This window comes from Jaculus jaculus, chromosome 11 (assembly GCF_020740685.1).
Source record: "Jaculus jaculus isolate mJacJac1 chromosome 11, mJacJac1.mat.Y.cur, whole genome shotgun sequence".
Taxonomy (NCBI): domain Eukaryota; kingdom Metazoa; phylum Chordata; class Mammalia; order Rodentia; family Dipodidae; genus Jaculus; species Jaculus jaculus.
In genome coordinates, this window is record NC_059112.1 from 16,135,182 (window position 1) to 16,155,711 (window position 20,530).

The window sequence follows — 20,530 nt, forward strand, 5'->3', positions numbered from 1 at the left end:
GGCACTTCACTTGTCTCAGGACACCTATTGGCTGAGTGGGGGCAGGAGGGTGGGGGAGCCGTGCCCAGGAATGGGGCGGGCATGGAGCCTGGGCTTTGTGGGTGCAGAGCTGCATGGTGGGTGGGGGTGGGGCAGAGCAGGGTGAGACGGAGGAGTGATCGAGGAAGACCTCACGGAGGAGGCAGTCCTTCAGAAAGCTGCTCAGAGGGCAGAGAAGGAAACGAACGTTCTGACTTCAGTCTGGGAGATGCTAGAGAATTTGGGTTCTTTCAGTCAGGAATGCCAGACACCCAGTTTGAACCGGTCAGAGCAAAGGAAGACAACTGGTCTGGGTTACTGACAAGTCCAGGGTTTAGATCCCGTATCAGGAGGAGGAAGAATGGTGGCAGGTTCTGCCTTCAATGCTGCAGTTCAGCTGTCCTGAGCTGGCTTTATTTTGTAGGCAGTGGGAGGCAGCCTAGATTTATATCCTGTCAGCTTAGCCAGATCAAGAAGGGGCACATTTCTTTTCCCAAAATTCCCAGGGCTGAAAACTGAGTCTAACCACTCATACCTATAATCCTAGCACTTGGAGGTGGAGCTGAGACAGGAGGATTGCCTTGAGTTTAAGGCTACCTTGGGCTATGGAATGAGACCCTGGCTTAAAAACCAACCCAAACCACAACAAAAACCAAGGGCTGGAGAGATGACTTAGTGGTTAAGGCACTTTCCTGCAAAGCCAAAGGACCCAGGCTCAATTCCCCAAGACCCACATAAACCAGATGTACAAGGTGGTACATGCATCTGGAGTTTGTCTGCAGTGGTTGAAGGCCCTGGTGTTCCCATGTTCCCATTCTCTCTCTCTCTCTGTCTGTCTCTCAAATAAATTATAAAACAGGGCTGGAGAGATGGCTTATTGGTTAAGCATTTGCCTGTGAAGCCTAAGGACCCTGGTTCAAGGCTTGATTCCCCAGTACCCACATAAACCAGATGCACAAGGTGGTGCATGTTCATTTGCAGTAGCTGGAGACCCTGGTGCACCCATTCTCTGTCTGTCTGTCTGTCGCTCTCAAATAAAATAAAAATAAATATAAAAATTGAAAACAAAACAAAACAAAAATAAAACAAGCCAGGCATGGTGACACATGCCTTTAATCCCAGCACTTGGGAGGCTGAAGTAGGAGGATCTTCCTGAGTTTGAGGCTATCCTGAGACTACAAAGTGAATTTCAGGTTGGCCAAGGCTAAAAGGAGACCCTATGTAGAAAAACAAAAACAAAGCAAAACAAACAGTAAACAAACAAACAAAACAGAGCCAGGCACGGTGGCACATGCTTCTACAACCCAGCACTTGAGACGCAGAGGTAGGAAGATCACCATGAATTTGAGGCCACCCTGAGACTCCATAGTGAATTCCAGGTCAGCCTGAGCCAGAGTGAGACACTACTTTGAAAAGTCAAAAAACCAAAACCAAAGTTCATGTGGCTAGTGCAGGCTTATAACCCATCTTTCTATTTGCTTGCTTCTCCCATCCTTACTCTGTATCTCATAGCAGCTGCTCTCAAAAGTCCCTCACCAGCTAGACCCCACATTTTCAAGATTTTACCTTTTTCTGACCCCTGGATAATGCGTCCTTCCTGAGTTACGATTCTTCAACTTAAGCCTTCCCCAGTTGAGGCTTGTGCCTCTCAACCCTGTGGAAGTGCAAGATGCTTTTAATCATTCATGACTTAGACAGACTCTGCTATGTTCCATTGATTTGTTGTGTGTGTAAACTCACAGCCCGAGCTTCAACCTGGTTGGTTTCTCTGGAGGGGAGGGTGCAGAGACAGGGTCTTGCCAAGTCTCCTTGGCTGGCCTGGTACTCGCTAGGTAGCCCAGGGTGGGCCTTGAACTCATGGCAATCCTCCTGCATCTGCCTTCCAAGTGCTGGGATTATAGGTGCAGGTTACTACTATGCCCAGGTTCCAACCTGGTTGTTAAAACTGTACATTTGATTTTAGGTTGATAGAAGGCATGCAGGTCTATTTCCTCTGCTGGCATAGCACTCAAGGATGAGATGCCCCTCCTGCCAATGGTGTTTTCAATCCTGTATACTTTGCAAGTGATGGTGTACCCATGCTAGGAGAAATAATGATGTTTGCCATGGTAAACCCCTTCCTGGATCATTGAAAGCTCTGGGCCTTCTGTGAAACTGAGCTTTGAACCTATGGCATGCCTTACATTTTTCCTTTTCTGGGCCTCACTGACCTGACCAGTTGTAGTTTGGGAGCCTGTCTTTTCCCCACGAAGGTGCCCAACCTCACTGAGGATAGCAGCTTCCTCCCATTCCTCTGGATAACCTAGGGTGCTGGATCTCCAGTGGGAGGGAACGGTTCCTACCGAGGTGGAGTTCTTGATTGTCTGAGCCTTATGGCACTGACCAGCAATGGGAGGGAGCATTGTTTACCAACCTCGGTCACGGCAGAGCCGGACGAAATCATGAACTTAAAGAATGTTATAACTGACAGTAAATTAAAAAAAAAAGCAAAATTAGTTACAATCACGATCCTTTTGGAAATCGAATTTAGATAGGGTGACATAACAAGTCTGAAAAGTTCTGTATAGGCAAAACCCTCCACAACCTCTCTTTCTTTCTTTCTTTTTTTTTTTTTTTTTTTTTTTTGAGGTAGGGTCTCACTCTAGCCCAGGCTGACCGGGAACTCACTATGTAGTCTCAGGGTGACCTTGAACTCATGGTGATCCTCCTACTTCTGCCTCCCAATTGCTAGGATTAAAGACATGCGCCACCATGCTCGGCTCTTTTTTTTTTTTTTTAAATTATTTTTCTTTTCTTTCTTTTTTCTTTTTTCTTTTTTTTTGGTTTTTCAAGGTAGGGTCTCTGGTCCAGGCTGACCTGGAATTAACTCTGTAGTCTCAGGGTGGCCTCGAACTCATGGTGACCCTCCTTCCTCTGCCTCCCGAGTGCTGGGATTAAAGGCGTGCGCCACCACGCCCGGTTTATTTTTGTTTTTTTCAAGATAGTGTCTCACTCTAGCCCAGACTGACCTGGAATTCACTATACTATGCAGTCTCAGGCTGGCCTCGAACTCATAGTGATCCTCTTCTCTCTGCCTCCTCGGTGTTGGGGTGAAAGGTGGTGGCCAGGCATGGTGGGGTACGTATAGCTTATAGCCCTATTTCCCACCTTCAGATGTATTTCTTTCCTATTTCAGTTTGTCGCCAAATACATTGGTTTAGGAACTTATCACATCTCACTTGTCCAACTTCTCTGTTGAAAACATTGATCTGCAACCCAGCCTGTAGAACTGTTTCCCTTGTTTGGAAAGGACGAATCTTTCCATCCACACGAGTTCAGCTTGCAAGTGGGAGACAGGTTTGGCACCTTGCATCTGCAGGCGCGACCTTTCCTGCGGCAAACGTGCACCAGCTTCACAGCAGCCATCTCACAGAGCAGAGATGCCGTGCCCCACTAAGGGGGGGGGGGGGTAACTATGTTATCCCTGAGGATGCAGAAAAGTTACTCATTACTCGCTCAAATCTTGGATTTTTCCTTTGTACCTTGCTAATGTCACACATGGCCCAAAGTGCACTATCCCGTGGTCCTCCTCCCAGACCCAGAATCCTTTCCTTTGATGATGGTGGTGGGGTAGGGTGGGTAAGGAGGAGGTATCATTGCGGGGGGGGGGGGGGACGGTAGCCTGGTCACTGCAGGCCAGGTCATTGTGACCACGCCCATTGTCCTGACCCTATTTTACTTTCCCGGTTCCCCGTGGCTGCCAACTGACCAGAACCCCAAGCGACAAACTAAAAAGTTGGACTTCAAGTGTCCCCTCACCCCCCCCACCCCACCTCCCCAAATTTCTAACTCCCCACGTCCCCTACAAGCCAACAGCATCAAGCCCCAGGAATAGTGAGGCTCGGGAAAGGGATGTGCCGGGAGGAAAAGCGGAGAGAAGGGAGCGCACCCGTGTCCCCCCGCAGCCCCTATCCACGGAGCCGGTGCGGGTCGGTCCCTTAGCCCGCGATCGGGGCTCGGCGGTTCTGGTGGTCCCCGGTTCCCGGGTGACGAGTAGGGGAGGCGGTGGTGGGTGGAGGGTTCGGGGTCCGCAGCGGTGCAGGGGTCGGGCGGTGCGCGGAGGCCCAGGGCGCGCGCGGTGGCCCCCGGAGCGCGGCGGTGGCCCGGAGCGCAGCGCGGCGCAGCGCGCACCGGAGCGGCGACTCCCGCGGGCAGCGGCGGCGGCGGCTCCTCCTCCTCCTCCTCCCGCGGCCCAGGCTGCCTCGCTCCGCCACTCCCCGCCCTGCGCCCGCCCCCCAGCCGCCCGGCCCGCCCCGCCGCCGCCGCCCGGCCTCCCTCGCCCAGCCAAACTGAAAGCCGGACCCCAGGCCCGCCTCCTCCGCCTCCACCGCCGCCGCCCGGCCTCGCTCGGCTTCACCATGGACAGTCCCGTTTTCCCCTGGTAAAGATGGCGGTGCGGGATCGCTGCCACCTTTAGACTAATGACTGTCCGAAACATCGCCTCCATCTGTAATATGGTGAGTGGCCGCCGTGCCTCCGGGGGTGTTGGGAAGGGGGGGGTGGCTCGCGCCCACGGCCAAAGAAAGGGAAACCCTGGGGCTGGAGCTGCACGCCTGCCTGCCTCCCCCCTCCCTACCCGTCTCAGCACCATCACCTTCTCTCCCGCCCCACCATCCCGGGGGTGGTTGGGGGTACCCCCTGGGATCCGGGGCCAGCTGCACGGTCAGAAGTTCCTGGCCTCCGGTTGGACCTGCTGGCCTCAGCCACCATGCCTCTGGTCCCAGCCTGGGACAGCCCCCCCCCCCGCCTCCTTTCACACACACCCCGTCACCCTACCCTGGGGGATCCCAGGGTCCCCGAGTGTGCCCGCGCCCTCGGCTGGCAGCGCAAAGCGGGAGAGTGGGGGTGGGGGGCGCGAGGTGGCCGCACACCGTCGTGGAAGGGGGAGGACCGTGTGTATGTCGCGATGAGAGGGTGATGAGCCGGGAGTTGGGGGACACGCTTCCTCTCCTTGCAGTCAATAAAACCCTTGCTGGACTCCCCCACCTACCCTGCCCCCCCCCCCCCACTGCTCTCATCTCTAATTTAAGAGTTCAGCCTCGATTGTATTTAAAATTCACTTTGTGCAACAGCGATCTCGGTGGATCTGGAGAAATTTGATAAGTAATAAAGCCGTGGGGGGGGGTGTTGGGGGAAAGTGGGGGGAGGGAAAGCGCACGTTGTGGCTAGGGAGGTGAACTGTAACCTGGTTTATAAAAGCGCAGGGAACGTGTCTTGGATGCCTCAGTTTCCCCACCTGTGAAAGAGGTTCTGTTATGGCTGTAACATTTGCAGGCCTTAAGAGTGAGGATGGTAAATGTTGGGGGGGGGGGGAAGAGGAGGCCTGGAGGCCTGCTGGGTGACCTGCCCCAGACCCTGTACCATCAGCGCCGGCTGGCTGGCTGGCCCATAAGGGGACGTCAGTGGTACTTGTGGGTTTCTTTCTTGCTTTCTCTTGCAAGTTCTTCTTTTAAAAAATATTTATTTATTTGAGAGAGAAAGAGAGAGAGGGGGCGGGCAGAATATTTATATATATATATATATATATGTGTATATATATATATATATATATATATATATATATATATATATATATATATATATATAGGGTGGGTGCCCCAGGGCCTAAAGCCACTGCACATGAACTCCGGATGCATGTGCCACCTTGTGCATCTGGCTTATGTGGGTTCTGGGGAATCCAACCTGGGTCCTTAACCTCTAAACCATTTCTCCAGCCCTTTCTTTACAATTTCTACAGGGACCACCCCCAGCCTTTGGGTGCTCAAGGTGTCCCTGGCTGGCTCCCCCACTTGCCAGAGCCCTTAGGAAATTCAGGTTGGGAGAAGGCTTTCCTCTGTGTGAGGCTTGGGGGTGTGTCCTTTACCCGGTGCCCAAGGGCTCACCCTCCCCTCCAGTTCCTCCAAGCTGGCCCGCTGCTGGCTTTTTTTTTTTTTTTTTTTTTTGAGGTAGGGTCTCCCTCTAACCCAGGCTGACCTGGAATTCACTATGTAGTCTCAGGATGGCCTCAAACTCACAGCGATCCTCCTGCCTCTACCTCCTCAGTGCCATGCCCCCCCTTTTTTTTCTTCACTGAAGATAGATGGTAATATTAGTCCCCAAAGGAAATCTGAGGAGGCTTGATCAAGAAGGCTTGGGGTAAAATGATCTGGCTGCCCCCCCCCACACTCAGCTCTTTAAAATCTTCTGCCCCACATTTCTGTTGCGGAAGGGACACATGGCAAGTGTTCAGGAGCCATGTGTTGGCTCAGGTGGAACTGAGACCCTGGGGGGCGGGCTGCAGCTCTGGGCACTGTCGGGCAAGGCCAGGGTAGCCGGGCCCTGTTAGTAGTTACTGGTTCAGGAGAACCCTTCCATTTCCCTTTTCTCCCCCCCCCCCCCACCCCTTGCTTTCTGCTCCAGGAGACAGGATTCCTCCTTCCTGTCCAGTGACATTCATGTGGCCGAGTGCCCCTGCAAACACGCTGTCAGTGTTTCTTCTCAATTTCTCTGCTGTGACCAGCTCCTCCTGAGGGGACCGGGGGCGGGGCGGGGGGGGGGGAAGCCACAGTGGCTTGAATGCCATCTCTCCAGTCTGCTGGGCTGGCCTCAGGCCTACAGGCTCCATCTTTGCTCCTGGTCGCGTTCCTGCTCAGCCTGTGTGCGGTGACACCTCTCATTATTGAAGCAGACTGGAAACTTGAGAGCCAGCATGTCCCAAGAGGAGGTCAGCCTCCGGCTTTCTCTTGCCCTCAGTGCAGCTGGGACCTCTTGGCACACCTGGGCAGAATGTCACAACCTGTTTTCAGCGAGACTCAGTCAGGGAGACAAGCCTGTTGGGAGTATGTGAGAGGAGAGGGCCGGGCCCCGTGTCAGGAGGCTTGACACCTCCCTGGGTCAACCTAAGAAGGTACCACCAAGTTTAGGATGATCTTGTGGGCGAAGTGAACCACACAGACAGTATTATCTTGTGCAGACACCATCTTTTCTCCCCCCCGCCCGCATTCATGTTATATTTATTCTGACACAGAGGGTGTAAAAATCCTACTCAGTCATCCCAAGGTGCAGTGAAGTGCGATGGGGTCGGGTCAGGTGTGAAGGTGTGCTAAGGCTGCCAGCCCACAGCCCGCGCCCTCTTCAAGATCACCTATCCCGCCTCTAATTCCCATGATCCTGATTGACCTGCTCACACTGTGGCTCCGATATTCTTACTGTGATTGGCCTGAATGGGCAGGGCCGGATAGTTCTGGTGAAACACAGGCTGCTAAGGAGCTATCTGGAAAAGGTCTTTGAGAAGAAAAACAAACAACAACAAAAGAAAAAAAACAAATGGAGAACCAGTCCTGTCTCTGGGTCCTGGTGTTGCAGACACCATCTTGAGCTTGAAGCAGTCTGAGGGTTTGGGTTCTAAAGTCAGGCTCTCGGTTCACGTTCTACTCATGTATGCATCCATTTATTGTTATTTATCTTGAGCCGAGGCCTCGCCCTGCAGCACAAGCTGACCTCCAATTCGAGGGCACACCTCCCAAGTGCTGGGCCACACGTGTGAGTCGCCTCGTGGAGCTTTCGGGCCCTGCTTCTAATGAGCAACAGCCGCATGTCCTTGAGCGAGTCGCTCTCTGCCTTGCTTACCTTGTATGTAGGAGGTCTGTAATGACCGTCATCTCGCCATGCAGCTATCTTGAGTGAGTTACCTAGTATCTAGCACTAGTTACTTAGTATGCAGCAAGTACACAGTGTGTTCTTTGCTTTTTGGTTTTTCAAGGTAGGGTTTCATTGTAGCCCAGGCTGACCTGGAATTCACTCTGTAGTCTCAGGGTGGCGTTGAACTCACCACGATCCTCCTACCTCTGCCTCCCGAGTGCTGGGATTAAAGGCGTGCGCCGCCATGCCCTGCCAAATATTTTATTTTTATTTATTTATTTGAGGGGGGGGGGAGAAGAGTGGGCACACCAGAGCATCCAGCCACTGCAAACGAACTCCAGATGCATGTGCCACTTTTTGCATGTGGCTTACGTGGGTCCTGGGGAATTGAACCCGGGTCCTTTGGCTTTGCTGGCAAGTGCCTTAACTACTAAACCATCTCTTCAGCCCTCTTTTTTTTTTTTTTTTTCCCTTATAATTGAGAGTAAACCTTCTCCAACCTGACTGTAACAACCACTAATAGAAACAACCCACAGGGTCACTTATGCAAACCAAGTTAAATGGCATGGCACAAAGCCTGGGACGGGAACTTGGAACGTCCGCCCCTTATGAAAGGCTGGCTGGCTCACCTCTGCCCCTCCCACCCTCATTCCCAGAGGAGAAGGCTGGTGACTACAGAGTGCTGTCTTTTCACCCAGGGCAACATAGATGCTCACTGAACCTCTCGTTTGCGTCTTGGTTGAGTGATGAATTGTTTCCAGGTAGGTTCTTTACAAAAATATATACATAAATTTTTTTATTTGAGAGAGAGAGAGAGAGAGGCAAATAGACAGAGAGAATGGGCACACCAGGGCCTCTAGCCACTGCAAATGAACTCCAGATGCATGTGCCCCCTTGTGCATCTGGCTTACTTGGGTCCTGGGGAATCGAACCTGGGTCCTTTGGCTTTCCAGGTAGGTCTTTTCTGGGATTCACCTGGTTGAGCTCCTGGCTGATGTGTTTAATTGATCCTTCCCATGTTTGCTTCTTTTGGTCTTAATTGGTCTGAGGTGTTGCTGTAGTAAGAATAGGGATTTTTTTTTTTTTTTTTAGGTGCTGGGGCTCAATGCCAGGGTTTTACGCATGCTAGGCTAGTACTCTACCACTAAGCAAACACCCCAGGGTATTGGGGTGTGTGTGTTGGTTCTTGCTTTCTACCTTGTTTAAGGCAGGCTCTCTTGCTGTTCACTACTGTGGACTAAGTGACCCTGGAGTTTCTCTCCATCAACCCCCCCTCCCGTCTTGCCATAGGAGGTCTGGGATTAGACTCACTGACCTGTTGGTCTGGAGTTATGTGGATTCTGAGGATCCAAACTTCTCAGCCTTCTCTCTTTCTTTCTCTCACTCCCTTCCTCCTTTCCTTTCTTTGTTCTTATTTATTTGTAAGCAGAGAGGGTGGCAGGGAGGGAGGGAGAATGGGCACGCCAGGGACTCCAGCATGCTGCAAATGAACTCCGGGTGCACGTGCCACCTTGTGCATCTGGCTTTACATGGGTACCGGGGAATCGAACCCTGGGTGGGTAAGCTTTGCAAGTAAGTGCCTTTCACCACTGAGCCATCTCTCCAGCCTGTGCCTGTTTTTCTTTTAAGGAAGGTACACTCTAAGCATTTTCTGCTGTGCATCCAGAAAGGGTGGTTAGAGATACTGTCTTCCTGGGTCAGATAAACAGGCGCGACCTAGCTCTAAAGCCTCCTTCCCTCCAGTAGAGAAGGAGGGGCTGACACCACACAAGTCCTTCCTGTGATGATTGACAGCTGATTAGCATCTCTTCTCCCCCATACTTAGGTCTTAGGTCTGGGGGACATGGAACAAACCCTCCTCCTCACCCTTTCTTACCTCCCACCCCACTGAAGTTTATTGTCCTTTGGAATTGGACTGTGGGTCCCATTCACATCTTGGGAATCCTCCTATAGTATTTTTTTGTTTAAATTTTGTTTGTTTATTTATTTATTTGAGAGTGACAGATAGACAGATAGGCAGACAGAAAGAGGGAGAGAGGGAGAGAGAATGGGCGCATCAGGGCTTCCAGCTACTGCAAATGAACTCCAGATGCATGCTCCATTTTGTACATCTGGTTTATGTGGGCACTTGGGGAAGCGAGCCTTGAACCGGGGTCCTTACTCTTCACGGCAAGTGCTTAACCACTAAGCCATCTCTCCAGTCCCATAGTAATTCTTGATCAGCTTGTTGAGGGCAAGTCAGCCGGGCCACCGGGGCAGCGTGTGGTTTTGAGATGGTAAAGCTGGTTTGGCCAGTGTGTTGCCATTGAAAAATACCTTAGCTGCTACCAAGCATTAGGAAATGTCTCCTGTTGGTAGTCCTTTGATATTTATTTATTTATTTGTTTGTTTGGATTTAGTTTCCTGTGTATTTTGATTGTCCTGCAAATGGAAGGTTTCTTTTTTTTAAATTATTTTTTTAAAGGTTTCTTTTGGTTTGTTGTTTTAGTTTGTTTTCTGTTGGACTGAGGAATTTTCTGAGAGGAATCAAATGTGACTTGAACCAATGTCAAGTGGCCTATATCATGTAATCTTCATCCCATTTGTTGATAGTACCGTGAAACATGTACTTTGGAGGCAGTGCCATGTATCAAGTAGGTTATAATTTTTAGGTGTGGTTCAGTATTTACTTAGCATGTGTGAGGCTTGGGTTTAAAACACAGCACTACAAAAAAAAGAGTGATAATTTTTTTAATTAATTTTTTTAATATTATATTTATTTATTAGAGAGAGAGAAAGAGAGAGAGAGAATGGCCATGCCAGGGCCTCCAGCCACTGCAGATGAGCCCCAGTTGTGTGTGCCACCTTGTTCATATGGCTTCACATGGATCATGGGGAATCAAGCCTGGGTCCTTTGGCTTTGCTGACAAGCGTCTTAACTGCTCAGTCATCTCTCTAGCCCTAGTGTGACAAATTTTATACCTATGAATCTGTGGGGTTCTGGCCATGTTAGGGGATGGCACAAACTGTATGCAGGTGCTTAATAAATAGATAAGTTGAGTCCCTAGTCCCAAGGAGCTCAGCTGTTCTTTATATTGGGGGCATAGCATTGGCAAAAATGGACCAATTTGAAGGCAGCATGATATCCACATAGAGGTGAAGCAGGAAAGTGGAAGACTGATGAAGACAACAGAACATTTCCTTTATTTTCTAAAAGAAAAGATATATTTTATTTATTTATTGGAGAGAGACATGAGACAGACAGACAGACAGACATATATATATATATACACACACACACACATATGAAGAGAGAGAGAGAGAGAATGGGCACGCCAGGGCCTCTAGCCACTGCAAATAAACTCCAGATGCGTGTGCCACTTTGTGTATCTGGCTTTACATGGGTCCTGGGGGAATCTAACTTGGGTCCTTAGGCTTTGCAGGCAAGCACCTTAACCATTGAGACATCTTTCCAGCCCTCAAACAGGGATTTTTATAAAGATAGTTTTGCCTTAGTAAATCGCGTGCTTACCCAAGGCAAGTACTTTGAGAATGGTCGGAAAAAATCATTTATAAATTAAAAATGTCCACCTCAAGCGAAGAGACAGGTTGTCACCTGTCACTCATGCATTGTGTTCTCAAAGATAATTGGCATCTGGGATTTTAGTTTAATGCAAACACTAGGGGTGGTTACAGTTATGTATGAGAGTCTATAATAATGTCTATGATAATACGTGTTGGGTTTTCTTTTTTTTTTTTTTTTAATGCAACCTGATCTAAGGTGGGCCAGTGTTTGAAGAAAAAAAGTCTGCTCTGGGCTGGGGAGATGGCTTAGTGGTTAAGGTGTTTGCCTGCAAAGCCAAAGGACCCTGGTTCAATTCCCCAGGACCCACCTTAGCCAGATGCACAGGGGGCACATGCGTCTGGAGTTCATTTGCAGTGGCTGGAGGCCCTGGTGCGCCCATTCTCTCTCTCTCTCTCCCTCTTTCTCTGTCAAATAAATAAATAACAACATATATATATATATATATATATATATATATATATATATATATATATATATATTTTTTTTAAAGTCTATTCTTCTGGGCCGTAGATCTAATATGCTGGGGTTTTATGTCTGGACAAGGCTTGAAACATAGGTCTGTAGATTTTTCTTTGCTTTGAATTTCTGTATGATCAATGTTTTGTTCTGTTTCACTCATACAGTAAAATAAGACCTATTTATCCATCTTTCCCTAATTTGGAATTTTCATGTGTTTGGATTGCCATTGAAAGCAGTTTTGAATTTTCATTAGTTTTAGTGGTAGTAAGAGGTTTCTGTGGTTGTATGCGGGGCTCCCTCTCTGCCCTACCCCAAGCGCATATATATATATATATATATATATATATATATTTTTTTTTTTTTTTCCTGATGTATGGTCTCACTTTAGCTATGGTGTCTCAGGGTGGCCTCGAACTCACGGTGATCCTCCTACCTCTGCCTCCCGAGTGCTGGGATTAAAAGTGTGCCCCCCCACGCCTGTGATCTGGCTGGTTGAGGGATTCATTATCCTAAAGATACACTCCAGCCTTCCCTTGAACTAAGTTGGATGGAAGAGTTGTAAAAGGTAATGTCCTTCTCTGGTGGGGGAGAAGGTGTGTTGTGTATTGAGACAGTCTCTCACTGAATTTAGGGCTCACTGGTTTTTGCTTCGGCTTGTTGACTCCTGAGCCCCAGTGCTCCCTTTGCCTTCACCTTCCTCAGTGCTGGGGTCACCTGCGTGCATAGCCACGCCCAGATTTTTATTGTTTGCTGGAGATTGAACTCAGGTCCTTATGTTGATCCATCAAGCAGTCTTCCCCGCCGCGCCACTTTCCCAGCCCCATTTGGTATCTTTTAGTGTGGTTAACTTGCCTGGTGGTCTACATATTTTATTGGAAGTTTTTTATCATAGGCCTTCAGCTGTGATTAAACCAAATGTTTATCTAAGGGTTTGAAAGGCCTTGCTGATCTTTGGAGGGAAAAGGCCGCCCCAAATTGAAGCAGCACAAGCTTAAATTTAAAAAGGCACATTCACTGTCAGTTGTCACCTCTGGCACTAAAGGATGGTTTCTGCTCTGAGATTATGGGTTAGATTTGGGGCATGTTTTAAGTCCCCAGTATGGGATTTTACAGGGTTCCTAGCTGTGGGTCATTTTAAGATCACAGGGAGGGGGTGACCTGTTGGTTCCCCATGCCTTCACTTTCCACCCGGAACCTGCAAGTGGACTTAATAACTCAGTTACAGGATTCCTGTTGTGGGTGGAGGTGAGTTTTTGACATCCAGAAGAGTGGAATAATACAAAGTGAACCTTCAGCACACCCCATGCAGTGAAGAAATGACCCATTACAAACGCAGTGAGCACCTGTGAACCTATCCCCCAGCTCCGTCCCCGTACAAGGTGTCTACTGGTCTGAATTTTGTCGTTTTTTAAACTTTTTTTAATTGACAACATGAACACACAATATGCCATGATCGTAATCCCTTCCTACAACCCTTCTTTGTCCCCTCTCTTTCTTATCCCCCTCCCCTGAATCTCTTCTTTACAGCTGGTCTCCGGCCTGTTTGATGTCATTATGCAGGTAGTGTTATCCACTGTGAGTTCATCTAGATTTGGTGTTTATCGTGTGTTTTTATACTTCCGTTAGATGTGTGTACAGTCATACATTGGATACAGTGTTGTTTTCTTGTTTTAAATAAGCTCTGTATTACTAAGCTAATCTGTTTCCTAATACTACTGAAATAATTTGAAATTTATTCATTCATATAGTCATCATTTGAGTTTATTTGACTACTGTATAATACTCCATCAAATGAATGTGCTACCATCTATTCAATGTACTGTTAATAATCACTTAAGCTTTTATAAGTTGTTTTCTGTGTATTTTAGTGTTATGGCAGTTGTGAACTCTGTGTAAATATTTGAGATTTCCCTGTGGCATATGCCCAGAAGGGAATTGCCCGGTCAAAGGAAATGGGCACCTTCCACAATAATATTCTACCAGATTGCTCTTCAAAGCCTTTGCTCCAATTTGCACTCCAGCCAGCATCGTTCTGGTGGGGGTGGGGAGGTTCCAGTCGTTCCACATGCTCGCAGATGCTTGATATTGTTAGACATGGCATTTCGCCAATCTGATGGGTGTGTAATTGCATTTTTGTGGTTTAAATGTGCACTTTGCTGTTTATTAGTGACGTCGCCCATCTTTGTGTAGATTGAGTATGGATGTTTCTCACCTAGGATCTGGGGAACAGTTTTCTGGGGCTGGGGAATCAGAATTACAGTGTTTTTTTTTTTAATTAAAAATTTTTTATTTGAGGACTGGAGAGATGGCAGCAGTTGAGCGCTTGCCTGTGAAGCCTAAGGACCCCGGTTCGAGGCTCAATTCCCCAGGACCCACGTTAGCCAGATGCACAAGGGGGGCGCACGCATCTGGAGTTCGTTTGCAGAGGCTGGAAGCCCTGGCTCACCCATTTTCTCTCTCTCTCTCTATCTGCCGCCTTCTCTCTGTCTGTCACTGAAATAAATAAATAAAAATAAACAAAAAAATTTAAAAAAATTATTTGAGAGAGTGAGAGGGAAAGAGGGAGAGAGAGAGAGAGAGAGAGAGAGAGAGAGAGAGAGAGAGAGGGAGGGAGGGAGAGAATGGGTGCGCCAGGGTCTCCAGCCACTGCAAACGAACTCCAGATGCATGTGCCACCTTTGCATCTGGCTTACGTGGGTCCTGGGGAATCGAACCTGGCTCCTTTGGCTTTGCAGGCAAACGCCTTAACTGCTAAGCCATCTCTCCAGCCCGCAGCGTTGGTTTTTATCTGAAAACTGTAAACAGGACAATGCTGAGGAAAATCAGGGAGACTGAAGCAAAAGTCAGGGGCTGTGCGGGGGCACTAGTGGGTGGAATGGTGCCAGGATGGCCGTGGGGAGGAATGAACTTCTCCATGTAAAGATGGCTTGAGGGTTGGGAATACATTCCGGATGTACCTCTGAGCTAGCCAAGCTTCTTTCAAGCCACATTCAAGTTCGAGTCTATGCTTTGTGTGAATGACATTAGCTTTGGGGACAGTCCTGTCAGGGCCTCTCTTGGCCAGCACAGCAGCAGTACCAGACATGTGGAGTTTTCCTGTTTACTCAGTTGCCTTTTGAAGTTCTTTTGCAAAACCAATAGCGTGTGAAATGGTGCTATAATTCTTTGTCCTTTCGTGTCGATCTACTGTGCAGGAAACCTTTCTTAGGATTTGCTTGAAGGACCTTGCGGTGGCAACGTGTTAAAGTACTATGGTAGCTGGGCATGGTGGTGCATGTCTTTGATCCTGACTAGGGTTAGATCAGCCTGGGTTAGAGTGAAACCTTACCTCGAATAACCGAAAATAAATTAAGAAAAAATACAAATCAAGTACTGTGTTAAAGATTCAGAAAACATGCCCTCCGCTGTCATTTCCTAAGATGTGTGAATATCACCTTATTGAATAGGAAAGTCCCACTCACAACAGCTTTAAAGATACGTGATGCTTGCTGGACATGGTTGGCGCACCTCTTTCATCCCAGCGCTTGGGAGGCAGAGGGAGGAGGATCACTATGAGTTCAAGGTCACCCTGAGACTACATTCTGAATTCCAGGTCAGCCTGAGCTACAGGGAGACCTTACCTCGAAAAACAAACAAACAAAAAGATAAGTAATACTTGAAGAGTGGTACCTATGTGGCTTTCTCTTCTTAGAAAATCCAGACTCTGAGATTCTGCCCCTGGAGATTTTGATTAAGCAGATCTCAGGTGGGACTCCAAAAGCTGCATTTTAAATAAGTAGTCCTTCCTTCTTTCCTTCTTACACGCCCGCCCCCCGCCCGCCCCTCATACTCTGAGGACTATACTTTCTTGGTTAATAGCCTTTGGCTCTTTAAAAAAATACTGCTTGTTAAATAAATAAATTAATTTATTAAAAAATTTAAAAAATACTGCTTGTAAAAATCACCTGCTATGTGAAAGTTAAAAAAAAAATATCAATGTAAAATTATTTAAGGTAGTAATTTAACTTTAAGAGCTAAAGATGGTCGCCACTCTATAGATGTATTTCTTGATATTGAACACCCATGTTTTTCATTTATTTATTTTTCTAATATTTATTTGTTTTTATGGGTGCACCAGAGGCTCTTGCTGTTACAAAGAAGACCAGACACTTGCACCACTTTTTGTGTGTGGCTTATGTGGTTGGTTTGAGAATTAAACTCTTGGCTGGCAGACCATTAGGGCATATTGTGGTCATGCCCTTTTAAGGGATTGACGTAGTTTTTGATAGATTCTAATTAGTTCTTAAGACTTGTCATAAGATGGTCTTTTCTTATATAATTTTTTTTTGAGGTAGGATCTCTCTCTAGCCCAGGCTGACCTGGAATGCACTATGTAGTCTCAGGGTGGCCTCGAACTCATGGCGATCCTTCTACCTCTGCCTCCCGAGTGCTGGGATTATAGGTGTGTGCCACCATTCCTGGCTATAAATTTTTTTCTCAATTTTTATTAACATTTTCCATGATTATAAAAAGTATCCCATGGTAAATTTTTTTTTTTTTTTTTAAATTTGGGAGAGAGAGAGAGAAGGAGGGGGAGGGAATGAATGAGTATGCTAGGGCCTGTTTACCACTGTAGACAAACTCCTGGAGAGCACATTGAAAGCCTCAAAAACCTAGTTAAAAAACAGAATTTTGGGCTGGAGAGATGGCTTAGTGGTTAAAGCACTTGTCTGCAAAGCCTAAAGATCCATGTTTGACTCCCCAGATCCCATGTAAGCCAGGTGTACAAGGTGATGGATGCACAGGTTGCACATGTTCACAAGGGGGCACACGTGTCTGGAATTCGATTACAGTGGCTGGAGGCCCTGGTGTTCCAATTCTGTCTTTTGCTTACTCTTGATCTCATAAAAAGAAAGAAAGAAAGGCTGCAGGGATGGCTTGGCAGTTAAGGCGTTTGCCCTGCAAAGCCAAAGGACCCAGGTTCGAATCCCCACGTTAGCCAGATGCACAAGGGGGCGCACGCATCTGGAATTCGTTTGCAGTGGCTGGAGGCCCCGGTGCACCCATTCTGTCTCTCCCTCTCTCCCTCTTTCTCTGTCAAATAAATAAATACATAATAAAATATTAAAAAAACAACAAAAAAAACCCCACACAATTTATTTCTTCCATGAAATTGCCAAGTGGGTGAGTGTGGGGTCAGAATCCTGCTTGGTAAGTCGGAGAGCCCAGGTTTTCACCCTTTATGACAAGAGCTAACAGTGAAAAGTAGCTTCCTGGCCGCTTTCTTGGGAACATCGACGGGGCTCTTGCCTGGAAAGAATCTGCCGCCTTCATGCACATTGCCTTTTATAATTAGTCTCGCTCTCGAAGCAGACAAGTATTCTTCAGTTTGCAGAAGGTCCAGAGCTGTTAGCGCTGCAACATCCATGAACCCCTGCTTCCTCTTTTGCCCTGAGATTAATGGGGTACTTCATCTGGCATTGGGAGGAGTGGCACTGAGGAGACAGAGGTGATACCCACCAATCTTCCCCTTGCTTTGGTTCTGACTGTGGGGGCTGCCAAGTTGAAGGGTGTTTCTTCTCACTGTTTCTGTGCTATCAGAGAAATAGAGCTAGAGAGGCCCACAGCTCCTCTGATCAGGGTATTGTAACAGACTTTCTAATTTATTCTCCAAGTCAGACTTCTGACAGTGAAAAGGAATGCTCAGGATAATGATAAGGTGGTAATTGAGCTACTGTACACGGAATCTGAGCTATTCAGGGAAATTGGACCTGGAAGTCACTCCAAGAGTAAGCCACCACATGATGCTGCCATCTGAATGCAAGCTTCAGGAACTTTGAGATCTGAGGACCCTGGCTTATTGATGGCATGGAGTAAAGAGAGCGAATAAAACATTAAAAATACAGTGACATTCAGAGCAGTGTCGTTGTATGCTAGGGGTGAGGTTTACGTTTTATCCCCAACTTCTCTCGACCACTTTCTGTAGAGAACAATCGCATGGGGCCTTGTCTTTAGGACAGTGACTCTCAAATGCCAGTTTGTTATCTTTCATAGTTTGAATGTTTTGTATTGTTATTTATTTGCAAGGGAGAGAGAGAAGGAATGGGTGTGCCAGGGCCTTTCAGACACTGTGAATGAACCCCTTGTGTGCATGTGTGACATTGCACCCTTGCATCACTGTGTGTCTGGCTTACATAGGACCTGGAGATTCAAACACTCTTTCTTAGTCTTTGCAGGCAAGCGCCTTAACCGCTAAGCCATCTCTCCAGCCCACATAAAGCATTCTGGTTTTTTTATTTTGCCTTTTTTAAAAAAAAAATTAGTTATGTACACAGTGTGTATATGGCCACGTTGGTACCATCGTTAGCTTGCTCCCTGTCCTCCCCCCTCTGCAGGGACCCCCCTCGTTGGGGAATATGGGTGGGTTGTGCATTGTGATGTTAGTCATCATTTATGGGTAGGAGGCAATGTCTCCATGCATAATGACCCAACGTGTGGCTCTAACAATCTTTCCGCCCCCTCTTCTGTGAATTCCCCTGAGCCATGTTGGGTTCATCTTAGGTCTACTTCAGTGATGAGGTCTTGAGAGCCTCTGTGTCTCTGACATAAAGCATTCTTTATTTTATTTAATTAATTTAATTATTTGACAGACAGAGAAAGAGAGAGAGAGAGAGAGAGAGGGAGAGGGAGAGGGAGAGGGAGAGGGAGAGGGAGAGGGAGAGGGAAAGGGGGGGGAGAATGGGCGCGCCAAGGCCTCCAGCCACTGCAAACAAACTGCAGACGTGTGCGCCCTCCTTGTGCATCTGGCTAACGTGGGTCCTAGGGAATCGAAGCTGGGTCCTTTGGCTTTGCACGCAAACGCCTTAACCACTAAGCCATCCCTCCAGCCCCTCATAAAGCATTCTTTATGGTGGCTCAGCTAATGGGCTGCTGGAAGAATGTCATTACTCTGTTTTGTGGAGCAGAAGAGTACAGATGTGGTTACAGCTTCCTGGTGGCGGTGGCGGTATATTTGCGGTAACTAAGGTCTGGTGGTAGATCCTGGGTGTTGCTTGTTGAATGTGAGACTTTGGTGTTAACCCTCCTCATAGACTCCCTTCTCAACCACATCATCTGAGTGACGAGAGAACTTTCCTGCCTAGATCATCGTGGGGGCGCAAATGGAATTACTTCTGTGCGGATCTTACCTAGATATATTTTGTTTCTCCCAGCTTCCAAACGCCTCTCCTTTTTCCATCCAGGGTCCATACAACAGAGTTGATAGAACCTTGAGTGGGGCACCCCAAATTCCAGGCTGTAGTCTTTGGGCAAATCCCTCTGACCTGTTTGCCACCCAGCAAGAACCTTTGCGGCTGGGAAGGGTGGTGTAAAGATGAAGAGGTTGTGAACCAGCCCTGGCTTCCAGGCAGGGAGGACAAAAGGAGGAAGGAGCTGTGACTTCCAGCTGGAATGCCATCAGGAGAGCTAGGCTGGTGGTGTGGCGCCAAGCTCTGCGATCGTCAGTTAAGATGCGACACCGCTCCTCTTCCCGGTAATGAGGGCAACGATGGTCAGCCGCCTGAGGAGCTTGTGTTCTTTGACGCTGTGCTTAGGTGTTCCTGAGAAATACACAAAGCAGTAAGCAGTTTCTTTTTTCCGTTTGTGTGATGTCATTTATGCATGTGTGTGTGTGTGTGTGTGTGTGTGTGTGTGTGTGTGCGCGCGTGCGCACAGATGAGCATTGTGCACACATGTGCAATGGCCAGAGGAGAACATCTTTTCACTACTGTTTTCTTTCCTTCTTTCCTCCCTCCCTCCCTCCCTTCCTTCCTTCTTTCTATTCCTTTTTGTTTTTCTTTCTTTCCTCCCTCCCTTTCTCTTTTCTCCCCCTCTTCTCTTTTTCCTTCTCTCTTTCCCCTCTGTCCTTTCCTTTCTCCCTTCCTTCTTCCCTCCCCTCCCCTCCCCCTTCCTCCCTCTCCTCCACCCTCTTTTCCTCCCTCCTTCCCTCCTTCCCTTCTTCTTTCTCTCTTTCTCTTTTCCAAGGTAGGGTCTCGCTGTAGCCCAGGTTGACGAGGAATTTATTCTGTAGCCTCAGGCTGGCCTCAAACCCACAGCAATCCTCCTATCTCAGCCTCCCAAGCGCTGGGATTGAATGTATACACCACCACATCTGGCATACTCTGCCTGTATACTAGTGATTGTCTTTCCTTTCCTTTTCCTTTCCTTTCCTTTCCTTTTCCTTTCCTTTCCTTTCCTTTCCTTTCCTTTCCTTTCCTTTCCTTTCCTTTCCTTTCCTTTCCTTTCCTTTCCTTTCCTTTCCTTTCCTTTCCTTTCCTTTCCTTTCCCTTCCTTTCTTTTCTTTTCCTTTCTTTCCCTCCCTCCCTCCCTCCCTCCCTCCCTCCCTCCCTCCCTCCCTCCTTCCTTCCTTTCTTTCTTTCTTTTTGTTTTTTCAAGGTAGGATCTCACTCTAGCCCAGGCTGACCTGGAATTCATGATAGTCTGAGGCTGGCCTTGAACTCATGGTGATCCTCCTACCTCTTCCTCCCAAATTCTGGGATTAAAGGTATGCGCCACCATGCCTGGCTACTAGTGGATTTCTGCCTGTATAGGACTGGGTTACAGCTGTGTGTAGCCATGCCCAGCTGCTGGGGAAATGAACTCAGTGGTCACAAGCCCTCTCAGACCCTTATACTTTTCAGCAGCTTCACCATCCTTAGCCCTCAAGTTTTTACTTTTTAATTATTTATTTATTTATTCTGTTGTTGCTTTTTTTTTTTTTTCTTTCAAGGTAGGGTCTCACTGTACCCCAGGCTCACCTGAAACTCACTCTGTTGTCCCAGGCTGGCCTCTAAGTCAATGATCCTCTTACTT

The 20,530-nt window shown here is 47.8% G+C and overlaps 1 protein-coding gene across 1 annotated transcript in view; it reads left to right on the forward strand.

The window, feature by feature from the left end:
• Positions 1-4,331: 4,331 nt before the first annotated feature.
• Usp46 (ubiquitin specific peptidase 46) overlaps positions 4,332-20,530 on the forward strand; it is a 76,161-nt gene continuing 59,962 nt past the window's right edge. The window contains exon 1 of the mRNA XM_045161694.1: positions 4,332-4,514. Within this exon, the coding sequence (XP_045017629.1) occupies positions 4,479-4,514 (36 nt within the window). The 5' untranslated portion in view covers positions 4,332-4,478. The remainder of the gene's footprint in view (positions 4,515-20,530) is intronic.